At 58.6% G+C, this 12,088-nt stretch overlaps 1 protein-coding gene across 1 annotated transcript in view; it reads right to left on the minus strand.

The window, feature by feature from the left end:
* Positions 1-1,875: 1,875 nt before the first annotated feature.
* Positions 1,876-12,088, minus strand: part of LOC118690074 (diacylglycerol kinase beta-like) — a 30,568-nt gene continuing 20,355 nt past the window's right edge. The window contains exons 20-25 of the mRNA XM_036388775.2: positions 11,298-11,362; positions 10,401-10,491; positions 6,930-7,131; positions 5,408-5,528; positions 5,258-5,318; positions 1,876-4,441 (exon numbers count right to left, since the gene is read on the minus strand). Coding sequence (XP_036244668.1) covers positions 4,343-4,441; positions 5,258-5,318; positions 5,408-5,528; positions 6,930-7,131; positions 10,401-10,491; positions 11,298-11,362 — 639 coding nt within the window. The 3' untranslated portion in view covers positions 1,876-4,342. The remainder of the gene's footprint in view (positions 4,442-5,257; positions 5,319-5,407; positions 5,529-6,929; positions 7,132-10,400; positions 10,492-11,297; positions 11,363-12,088) is intronic.

Here is a 12,088-nt window from a genome sequence, read left to right on the forward strand (position 1 = left end):
CGGCCCGCAGCCCCCGAGCCAGCGGCCTCCGCCACGCCCCGCCCCGCGCCGCTTGTTTACCCTCCGCGCCGGCCAATGGCGTGCCGCCGCTCTGCCGCCCGCGCCACCTGATTGGCTGCGGGGCCGCCCCGCGCCCGCCCGCGCGCCGCTCCGCCGAGCACCATTGAGAACGGCTGAGTGGGCGGGGGCGGAGACAACCAGTGGGCGCGCGGGGATTTGCATGGCTCCGCCCCGAACGTTTTTCATTCATAAAAAAATAGAAGGGGGAAAAGACTGACGGGTGGGGCCGGGGCCGCGCAGGATTTAAAGGGGCCGCGGCCCTTTGCAGGAGCGGGGATGGGGCTTCAACGGACGGCCTTGGGGAGGGAGAACTGAGGGGGATACCCCGGCTCCGGGTTCAGGGTGGCGAGGAGAGAAGGAGCGGGTCGGTGCACAACGTGCCCAAGAAGCTGGCACACAGCAAGGCACGCAGATGGCACGGAGCTCGGGCCTCACAGGCCGTGGGGTCCCCTCTGCTTTCTTGGGTTGTGGTTTCACACAAACAAGGCAGCGTCCGTGCGAGCCCAGGGCTAAGCCAAGCCTGAGTACTGATTTCGGCAGCCTTGCCCTGCAGCCACGGCTGCCTTTAAAAAGGGGCATGGGAAAAATAGTTCCCACCTGCAAGGGCTTTGGAGCCATGGATCCCTCCAAGCAGATCCATGGACACACACCCTTGAAGGACACCAAACGTCCCAGAGGTCTGGGAAGGAATTTAGGACACAATGGAGCTGCTGGGTGCCTGCCAGGCCCCTCACTGCAGCATTTCCCTGCTAAGTGCCTCAGTTTCCCTACCTGTAAGAAGGGGGTGAGACCTGCCGTGGGGAGCTGGCAGGGGCTGCTCAGGGACAGGATAAATGGGCTGTGGGGAGGCCTCACATTGCTGTGGAGGGAGACTAGGAAGCAATTGCTGGAGAAGGCAAAAACAAGGTGTTTGGTTACACACTGCACATCTCAGCTTGGGAAGGAGAGGAACCTTCTGCTCGGATCCTGGGAAGCTGCCCAGGGATTCAGAAGCCTGTCAGTACAGAGATGTCCTGGCCAGCTTGAAATGCTCCGCTCATGGGCTTGTCAGTGTCCTGGGCGAGCTGCCCAGCTGCTGGAGGGAGCTGCTCTGTGGATGCTGGGTCACTCATGAGCTCCCAGAGTCCCCCAGGGCCACCTCCACCCCCAGGGATCATGGCAGGTAGCTCCTGTGCCAGCGTGTCCCGGCTGGAATGATGGGGGGGCTGCTGGGGGCAGGAAGCACAGAGGGCACGGGGTGTCCTTGCTGCTCAGAGCCCGTTCCTGGGGGCTCTGCAGGCTCTCACTTCCCCTCTGCACAGAGGCAAGCGATGAAATCACTGCAGGTAAAATTAGCAGATGACACATGGGAGGGCAGGTGGCAAAACCCAGCCTGGGGAGCACGGGGGGCACTGGGGATGAGGGGGTCCCTGCAGAGCTGGGGGCACAACAGGGAGCCCAGGGCAGCTGCAGATCTGGGGGCTTGGGGCTGCTCAGCACCCCGGGGACACGCAGAGGTGACAGCCTTGGGACAGGCGGGTGGGAGCTCACAGGAAGAGCTGAAACCCCTGGAGAGCCAGGGCTGCTGGTGGTGGGGGGGGGGATGGTGACCGGTGCCTGCTAAATTTAGCCCCCACTGATGAAAAAAAAAAAAAAATTCTTTTTTTTTTTGCAGGCTCCAAATTTAGCCGGATGCAGCTCGCACTGAGCACCACTCCATGGCTGCTGCGCTGCCTGCACCCCTTCAGCCCCGGCAGCCTGGAGTGGCACCATCTCTTTGGGTCCCCAGAGGGCCACACCTGGCCAGGAATGACCCCCATGCAGGCCAGGAGCAGCTGAGGAGTTCATGACCATCTTTATTGGAGGCAAGGCCACAGCACCCGGGTGCACACGGCAAGACGCGCTACGGACACCACTCCATGCACCACCACGGGACACACACACACACAGGGACTGGGCTGAGCTCCTGGGGCTCCAGCTGGGGCTCCCCAGTGCCCAGGGGCTCGTCTGGGGGTTTGGTTCCACCCCATGCCCTTGGGAGCTGGGCTGAACTGGGAGGCACTGGGGAATGGGGGGGTGAAGGCCTCGGGTGCCCCCCAGCTGCAATGGCTTCATCCTCCCTGCACCAGGGACAGCTGGGATGGAGCCCAGCCCCTGGGGGTCCCTGCTGGGCTCAGGAGCCTTGCACCATCAGGGTAAGAGGTGGGGGCTGGCAGGCCTGTTGGACCTTGCCTTTGGCAGTGTGGGAGCAGATGGAGCCCCTGGGGCAGGGATCACCTCCCTGGCCACCAGAGGGGACATCTGGGCTGGAGCCTGGCAGAGTGCTGCTGGTGTGTCACTGTTCCAAGGCCCAGAGGGGTGGCCCTGGGCTCCCGGTGCCCTGCAGGATGTGGCTGAGTGCTCAGCCCTGGATTCCAGCCCAAGGGAGCAGGGACAGGCTCAGTGCCCTCCCAGCTCTGCCAGCACAGACAGCACAGCTCAGCAGAGCTCCCAGTGCTGCTCTTTGCCCTGAGCCCAGCAAACTGAGACAGGGGCAAGGGGCAGGGAAACCACAGCTGACTGCTCATGCACTGCTGATTCCCCATCCGGGACAAAACCCTGCCCTGAGGCTGGGTGGGCAGGGAAATGGAACCAAACCTGCTGCCCTCGTGTGCTGCCATCCCAGATTGTCACCCTCCTGCTGGCAGAGCTCTGCAGGTGGCTGAGGTGGCTTTGTCACCCTCGCCGGGGGTGGGGCTGTGAGGCACTGCTGCCCTTGGCAATGGGCTGGGGAGATGGAGGCAGCTGGGCTTTGCCTGGCCTTGCTCCATCTGCTTTCACCTGGCTACTCATAAACAGCTGCCCTGGGGGACAAGGAGGAGGAGGAGGAGGAGGAGAACAGCAGTGGATTGATGCACGGTGGTGACAGATTGATGCCTGTGCACACAGGGCACCAGCAAGTCCCTCCCAGCCCCTGTGGAGCAGTGCTGGCAGCACCCTCTGCCAGAGAAGGCTGCTGAAGGGGGACCTGCAGCACCAGCAGGGACTGAGTGGGCACTGGGGAGGACAGGGGGACTTGTCCCAACCCTGTGGCAGGGGACAAGCAGGAGTTTTCCTGCTCCCAGCGGCACAGGAGCCTCCACCAGCCCAAGGGAAGCAGCCTGGGGGCAGGTTTAATTCAGGATGTGGCTGTATCCTGCATGCAGGCCACTGCTGGAGGCACTGGGTGACTGCTGGCCCCTTCCCATGGCCACCCTTGCCAGCTCCTGGCCCCTGGGAGTGCATCCAGACCACCACAAACTCCTTGCATTCCTTTTGGTCCCTGGAGAGAAACTGCATGCCCTGCTCTGTCCATCCATGGGTGATGCCACCAAGACCTGCCTGTGTATCCCAGCTGCCATCACCTATGAGGCCTCCTGGGGTTGGAGAGGGCAGTGGGGAGAGCTGGCCCTAGAGAAAGGGAGGTGCAAGCACCTGCCCCACTCCCTGCAGCCCAGGGGCAGCACAGGGGGAGCACCAGCCTGGCAGAACACACTGGGAGATGTGTAAAAGGTGCTGGGGACACCTTCCAGTGAGAAGAGTTTGGATGTCTGTGCCCAGGGTCTCCAGCCCCCAGGACAGGCTGGCAGGATTCAGGAGAGAGGAAAAGTCCAGCAGAGAAGGGAGGTGCTGTCTGTGTCTGGGCTCCTATAAAGGTGACCCCCAGAGTCCCTTTTTTGTCCAAAGTTTGCTAAATAAATACATAAATATGAACACAAAGCCCAGAGCTGGGGCTGCTTTCCCCCAAAACCCCTTTTTTTGCCATTTCCCTGTAAAAACACAATCTCCTGCCATCCACCCCAGGCTTGTCCCTGTGCACTGTCTGTCCCCAGCCTGTGGCTCACTGGGCTGGCAGCAATGGCTCTTGCATCTCTCTCAAACCCCACAGCACAGAGGTGAGTGCCTGAGATGGCTCCTCTGGGCTAAAGAAATAAATAATTCCTCCCATTGCAAGGACTGGGGGACAAAGCCACTGCAGTGAGACATCAAGTGGTCTTCAGGAGGAGGATAAATAAATAAATGGAGCTCAGTGCTGCCTCAGGAGCACATTCACTGGCAGCTTGGCTGGAGGGAATTTAAATAAAAGGGAAAAAAAAAATAAAATCCCAGTCCTAGTGCTGCTCTAGCAAATGTGCTCACTGCTCCAGCCTGCCTTCTCCCCCTTCTTCCATCCCAGCTTGAGAGGATGCTTCTGGTGATCAGGAAGGAGCCTACAAGACCTTCCCAGGATAAATAATCCCCAGGTGGCTGGGATGCTCCAGGCTGTGGATCCTTGGGTGATGCTTTAATCCCGAGTTCGGTTCCTCCTCTTCAGGAAGAAGAAGCTGCTCTTCTGGGGGGGCCCCAGCAGCATGGGCACCTGGCTTTTGTGAGTAATTTTCACCTAAAAAGAAGCAGAAAAACCCAGCTCAGTAAGAGGAGCCTGAGCCCTCCCAGGCACCCTCCAGCCCCAGGACCCTCAGGAGTGACCCCATGCAGGTGGGAGCAGCTCAGCACCGAGTGAAGAGCTCTGGAATCACATCCAGGTCCTGCTGGGATGGGAAGAGGAAGAGGAGAAATGGAAGGGGACCCTGCTGTAGCTCCCCAGAGAGGAATGCTGCTGTGCCCATCCAGCAAGAATGGGAGTGACAAGAGTGCAGGGCACGGAGTCACAGCTCAGCTCTGTGGCCACCCACCAGCAGCAGCACCAGGCTCCCTCCAAAGCCAGCACCATCCTCCCTCCAAAGCCAGCACCAGGCTCCCTCCAAAGCCAGCACCAGGCTCCCTCCAAACCCAGCACCATCCTCCCTCCAAAGCCAGCACCATCCTCCCTCCAAACCCAGCACCAGGCTCTCCAAACCCAGCACCAGGCTCTCCAAACCCAGCACCAGGCTCTCCAAAGCCAGCACCAGGCTCCCTCCAAAGCCAGCAGCTTTGCCAGCAGGAGCCAAGGCTGTCCCAGCCTGCTGTGCTGCCACCCCTGCTGCCCATCCTGCCCATCCCCACACCCTGCCAGCTCCTGCTACCCCATCCCCACACTCTGCCGCCCATCCTGCCCATCCCCAGGTCCTGCCAGCCCCATGTGCCCATCCCCACCCCCTGCCAGCCCCTCTCTCCATCCCCATGTCTTACCAGCCCCTCTCCCCAATCCCCACCCCCTGCCACCCCCTCTGCCCCATGCCCAGCCCCTGCCAGCCCCTGCCCCTCGCTGGGCACTCACGGTGCAGGAGGGCTGCATCCAGGGCTCCCCATCCACCTGCATGGGCAGCAGCTTGGACGTCCTGCAAGGCACAAGGAAGGGAAGTTGGTGGCACGGGTGTCAGGTTTCGGTGACACGGGAGTCAGGTTTCGCTGTGAAGGGGACAAATACCTGATGATGACGGAGGAGCACTGGGCCAGCCTCTTCCCCGCGCTCTTCAGCCCCGTGTAGATCTGCCCCATTTCCATGGCGCCTTCCAGCCCCACCACCTCCAGGAGATGATCGCTGAGATCTGCAGGACACAGGGGTCTGAGCAGGAATCCCCCTCCTCCTGCCCTCACTGGAAACCTCAGGGCCAGCACAGCAGGGCTGCTAGCTGTCCTGGTGGCACTGAGGGGATTTATCCTGATGTCCTCTGTGTCCTGAGACCACCAAGTTGGGTGTTTCCAGCACTGAGCGACGCTGCTAGCCAAAATCTTCGGAGGAAAACTCTGAAAAAGCACCTGGGTCTGCACGGTGCCAGCCCAGATCCCCACCAGCCCTTGCACTGTTTGTTTGCAGTCTATGAAAGGATGGCACCCCTTGCCTGGCTGCCCCGGGGGGCTGCAGCTCCCCAGAAGCCAGCACATGTGGCAGAGTATCTGGTCAAACCCAGAAGCCAGCACATGTGGCAGAATATCTGGTGAAATCCAGAAGCCAGCACACGTGGCAGAGTATCTGGTCAAACCCAGAAGCCAGCACATGTGGCAGAGTATCTGGTGAAATCCTGAAGCCAGCACATGTGGCAGAGTATCTGGTGAAATCCAGAAGCCAGCACATGTGGCAGAATATCTGGTGAAATCCAGAAGCCAGCACACGTGGCAGAGTATCTGGTCAAACCCAGAAGCCAGCACATGTGGCAGAGTATCTGGTCAAACCAGAAGCCAGCACACGTGGCAGAGTATCTGGTCAAATCCCAGGGGATGGCCTCTTCTCCCAGCTCATCCTGCTCCTCTGGGCCACCAGCAAGGACACCAGGCCATGGCACAGCTCTGCCTCAGGGTCCCCTTTCACATCAGCCCTGTGAGGGATCCTCTGAGCCTCCCACACCCTTTTCCCACCTGGGAGTGGGGATGTCCCCAGGGCAGCACCCCTGCTGTCCCCTGCAGCCCTTTGGGGCTGCCTTGCCCTGTATCCCACTCCCTGCTGCCACTGCCTCAGGCAGCAAGGGACAGTGACAGCCAGGGATGTGACACTGCTGCTCTGGGGGGCTGATTCCCAGCCCAGCCCCAGGCTGTGGGAGCTGCTGGGTAGAAAACCCAGGCACTCTGTGGATTTTGCTGTTTTGTACCCCTCTGCTCCCCAGTGCCAGCGCTTTGGGCTGTCCCTGCCCACGGGGGTGGCTCTGGTGGCCTCAGCAGTGGCCGGGAGGTGCCAGCTGGGCTCAGTGTGGGTCCTGCTGCTCCCAAACCCCACATCCAGGCTGGCAATGCTTCTGGAGCCTGGCAAGCTGCTGACAAAAGCCAGCTCTGCTGCTGGGTTCCTGCTCTCCCTCTGCCATACAGAGGAGTGACTCCAAAAGACAGAGCTGAGCCCAAATGACACAGAGCTGATCAAACTCCTCCAGTGCTGCTGCTGCTGCTCCAGAGATGGTGGCTGGTGCTGCCCAGTGCCCCTGTGCTGCCCCCACCCTCCCCTGGTGCCCTCCACTCACCCTGCACGCAGAACTTGAGCTCCTTGGCATCGGTGACCACCGTGCCTGGCACCTTGTCTGGCACCTTCTTGCCCAGCCTGTTGTAGCCACGCTGCTTCTTGGTCTCTCCCCAGAGGTTGGAGCCCCCGTACATGCTGGGGATGTTGAGCACAGCAATGCCCTCCAGGGATGTGGTGCTCAGGTCCAGCAGGGTCCCATCACACTGCCAGGCACAGGGGGGGTGTCAGGGGGGAGCTGTGCCCGCCACAGGGAGCCCCCTCCTCTCCCTGCCATGGAAATGTGGCTCCCTGAGCACTGTGTGACACTGGGTGGGCTCCAGGGGACACTGGCAGCTCCAGAGTGGCTGAGGCCAAATATGCAAGATGCAAATACCCCCCTCACTTTTTCCTAGATTTACTGTCAACTCCTTGACACTCCTTGTGCTGCTCTCCCCTCTGCTTCCACAGGAGTTTTACCACAGGTCCAAAATGTCAGCTTCAAAAAGGAAATTCCTGGGGGAGCACATAAAACCTTGGCTAGACTCAGTGCTGTCACCCAAAATGGGAGGCAACACCACCCTGTCACAGACACATTTTATGAAAAACCCTTTCCTTAGGATTTTTCCTCCTGAGAAGCTGAGAGGCCTCAGGAACAAAATGTAACCAATGGTTATCTGCTGCTGTGGAATGCAACAGGTGCATCTGGGATTGGGCTCATGTGGTTGTTTCTAATTAATGGCCAATCAAAATGAGCTGGCTTGAACAGAGAGTCCGAGCCACAAGCCTTTGTTATTCATTCTTTTTCTATTCTTAGCCAGCCTTCTGATGAAATCCTTTCTTCTATTCTTTTAGTATAGTTTTAATAAATATATCATAAAATAATAAATCAGCCTTCTGAAACATGGAGTCAGGTCCTCATCTCTTCCCTCATCCTCAGACCCCTGTGAACACCAGTCACACCACCCTGACCCTAAAGCAGCTTCCACCCAAGGAGCTCCAGCACCTGATTTCCCCCTCTCCTTATCCAAACTACTCCAAAGGACTGGAAAGTTTGGCTGCCCAAAATGTAGCTCACACCAGTTTGTCTTCAAGAGCCATTTGGAAAAGAGAAATAAAGCTGGAAGGAAATTAGGGGAAGGTGTCAGAGGGAAAATGTCAGGTTTTGGAGAGCAAAGCACAGCACAGCACACAGAACTGGCATCTCAGGCTTTGCTGTCATGCAGCAGGGCTGAAAATTCCCTGTGAAAGTTAAAATATCCATTGCCTGCAGCTTTCCACAGAACTGAAAGCACCAGCCATGGAAATGCATTTCTTAACTTCAGCTCTTCTCACACTCCCCAGACATGGATCCCCTTCCTAAACACCTCTGGTCAAAGCAGCCACTTTTCCATCCAGCTTGAATTTCTATAAAACATTCCTATTTTCCTTGAGGCATCTGCTCTTTACCTGCCACCCTGTGCCTCAGCAAATCCCAGCACAGCTTTTTCCTTGCATTTTGGTGATGCAAAGACACCCCTGCCCTCGCTTCTTGTGCTGAGAGGAACGAAATGGGCTGATGAGCTGCTCCAGTTCTGGGGGTTTTCCTTGAACAAAGGTCTGGAGCTGATTTTTCCCACCCCTCTGGCCATTGCTGAGGACTCCAACCCCGTGTGTGAGGAGCTGGGTGCTCACACCTCCATGTGTCAGATCCTTCCTGCCTCCCCTGGTGCTGCAGGATCTTATTTTTAGCCAAGCAAGAAAAGCAAAAAAAGCAAAAAAAAGCAGGAATCTTCTGGTTTGGGAGGGAAGAGCTGTCTCTCCAAGGCTTGGAAAGGATGTTAATCCCTGAGTTCTCAATACAATGTAATGATATTGTGATTTGTAGGGGGAGAAAAGACCTCAATGCTCTGAGCAGTGGCTACCAGTGGGGTGGATGGGGGGATGGGATGGGATGGGATGGGATGGGATGGATGGGGTGGGATGGGACGGGATGGGATGGATGGGATGGGGTAGGATGGATGGGATGGGACGGGATGGATGGGGTGGGGTAGGATGGATGGGATGGGTGAGGTGGGATGGGATCAGTGGGATGAGGTGGGTGGGATGGGGTGGGGTGGGATGGATGGGATGGGATGGATAGGATGGGGTGGATGGATGGGATGCGATGGGGTGTATGGGATGGGATGGGGTGTATGGGATGGGATGGATGGGGTGGAATGGGGTGGGATGGGGTGGATAGGATGGGATGGGTTGGGGTGTATGGGATGGGATGGGGTGGATGGGATGGGATGGGATGGGGTGGAATGGGGTGGATGGGGTGGGAGCTGGCTGCCAGGAGTGCTGGATGCTGGGATGCTGCAGCAGGAGCCTGTTCCTGCCCAGAGCCGCCCACGCCCGCCCAGAGCCGCGGGCAGGAGCAATTCTGGATTCTGGATTCTCCCTGCAGAGCCCTCCCTGCTCCTGCTCCTGCCAGGGAGCCACAATGGGCCCTTTGAGCAGGGGCAGCTGACGGCAGCGAGGCTGGAAGGAGAAATTTGCAGCTGGGGGAAAAAGCAAATTCATTTCCAGGAGTTGTAGGGGGAAGGAGTGCCAATTTCCAAAACAAAACTGCTATTTCTCGGTGAGGCTGACAGTTGCCTGGGAGCTGGAGGGAGGACAGGCGGCTCCTTTCAACTCCAAATGCTGTGGGATTAACCCTTTCCTGCCCGTGGGCTCAGCTGCTGGGCATGCACACTTGCTGGGGAGCACCCTGAGATGGAACAGGGGGCACCTCGTGCCCATCTCCAGCAGCACTCAACTCCACAAACACGGATTTTATCCACCCTGGGACATGCCAGCATGGATGGGGAAGGGGGTGAGATGGTTGTGATGCTGCTCCTGCCCCTTCCCACAAGTTTCCAAGGGTGCAGCTACCCAGCCCAGGCTTTGGGAAGGGAAGAAACTCCCTGTATAGAAAGAGGCACCCGAATCCCTCTGCCCATGGGCACACTCTGCGGGGCCAGCTCTGCTCTGTGCCCACCACCAGCACCCTGCACCCACCAGCTCTTGGCAAGTGCTATTTCCTCCCCTCACCCTCCAGCCTAAGTTATAAAAGGGTGGATTATCCAGAGATAGGGAGAGATGGAAGTTTACAGCCCAAATCCCCAGCACAGAGAAGTGACAGCACTCTTAGCAACCACGGGCCCTCCTCCCAGCTCTAATTAAAGGCTGTTTCCATGTCATCCAATGAGGGCTGGGAGCAGTGCAGAATTTACAGGGAGAATGTTCCAGGCATGCTCTCAAATACAGCTGGAAGTGGGGAATACAGGATTATTCTTCTGCCCACAGCTGGCTGGCTTTGTAGCCAGGGCTGTGTGGTGCAATAAGGGGTCCTGACAGCCACCGTGTCCTTCTGCCACAGTGAGGGGTCAAAGTGGTGGCACCCTCTCCTCAAACAGCTGAGGGATCCATGGGCAATGGCTCCAAAAAGCCTTTGTGCCATGGCTAGAGCCAGGGGCCATGCCAGGGAACCCACCTCAACCTCAACATGGTCATGGAGCTTCTTGCAGGTGGCTGCAAAGGTCTCTGAGGTCCCGAATTCGAAGTACCACAGCTTGTTCTTCATCCTGGGGCACAGAGACATGTCAGGATCCCACTTGGAAGCAGCATCCTACCCCAGCCAGCAGCAGGACAGACTGCCAGAGACTGAATGGAGCTGCTGTGATGGGGACACGAGCCATGGATGAGGACACAAGCCACTGTGGAGAGGGATGCTGGCCCTAGGGAGGGCCCAGGGAGTGCCTGGGGGCTGCCACAGGGTGGCTCTGGCACCCATCAGAGGGGGAGGACAGGGGTGCTGGGTGCTCCCAGGGCATGGGATGTGCTGTCAGAGCACAGGGCACCCTCTGGAGGGGATGTCCCAGCCCTCAGCACCCCCTGACCGTGGCTCACTCCCTGCATCAGCTGCTGGGCCAGGCTTGGAGGGGGAGCTGTGAGAGCTGTAATCCAAAAGGGGCTAACTTGAGGGCACAGCCAGACATTTTGGTCCACTCTGGGATTTTTCTAGAAGCATTTCTAAACCTGGGATGGGGATCACCAGCCACAGCTCCTGCTGAGCACATTTCCTGAGCACAGCAGGAACGAGCTGTGACCTGCTGCCTGCCCTGCCCTCCCTGCCTGGCCTGCTCCTGCCTGTCCTGGCATTCCACACTAATTATAAAGCATGAATGAACCTAACTGGGGGTGTGGCTGACTTTGAGCAGCCTGCTACACCGCACAGGACTTGACGGAGCACCCCAAAGCCCCACCAGGCTGGTGCCTGTCCCCTCGGGCTGGACAAACACCAAACCCTCCTGGCATGCTGCATGGGGTGCTGGGGCAGGGGGTCTCCCCACACCCCCCAGCTCTCAGGGGGTCCTTGGGGAGCCCTCACCTGCTGTTGAATTTCTCGGGGTGCTTTTCTCTCATGATGTGGAAGCGGTGGGCGATGGAGGCGTCCTGTGGGGAGCACAGAGACATCAGAGGCACAGAAACACAAACAGAACCCACACCCTGTGCCCCCTGGCCATGAGCCAGGGCAGGGTGCTCAGCTCTTCATGCTGGTCCCTGTGGCACAGTGACACAGAGGATGACACTGATGGCCCGAGGTGATGGAGAAACCCTCAGCCAGGCTCTTCCCAAAGCTTGTTAGGTGGGACTTAATTAGTGCACTTGGCCTCCTTCCCTCATCACTGCATGGAGGGGATGATGAGAGGGGAGAAAAGGCAACCAATGGAGCAGTGGGGCTCTGGGGACACCCCAAGACCCTGCACCCTGGCAGGATGGCAGCTCTCCTGAAACTCATCCCAACCTCTCCTTGTGCACAGGGGGGGTGTTGAAGCCCTGTCACCAAATGCCACCTGCATTAGCAGGAGCCACTGTGAGCCCAGGAGCATCCTGCAGAGCTGCAGGTGAGGGACCCCTGCCATGGCACAGGACAAAAGTGCTGCAAGCCCCTGGGAAGAGAGGGGCTTTCCCCAAAACACTGCTGCTCTCAGGACTGGCCCCATGGCACAGGGCTGTCACCACCCCCAGGCTCCCCAGTCTCCCTAGGTCAGGAAAATGTGGGGGAACATGGGTCCAAACACCAAAGCAGGGCTTTGCTGATGTCTTGGCAGGTGGGGTGTCCTTGTCTTTGGCACCCCAAACTTTCCTGAACCCTTTTTAAACTCCCTTCACACTCAT

Source organism: Molothrus ater, chromosome 10 (assembly GCF_012460135.2).
Source record: "Molothrus ater isolate BHLD 08-10-18 breed brown headed cowbird chromosome 10, BPBGC_Mater_1.1, whole genome shotgun sequence".
NCBI lineage: Eukaryota > Metazoa > Chordata > Aves > Passeriformes > Icteridae > Molothrus > Molothrus ater.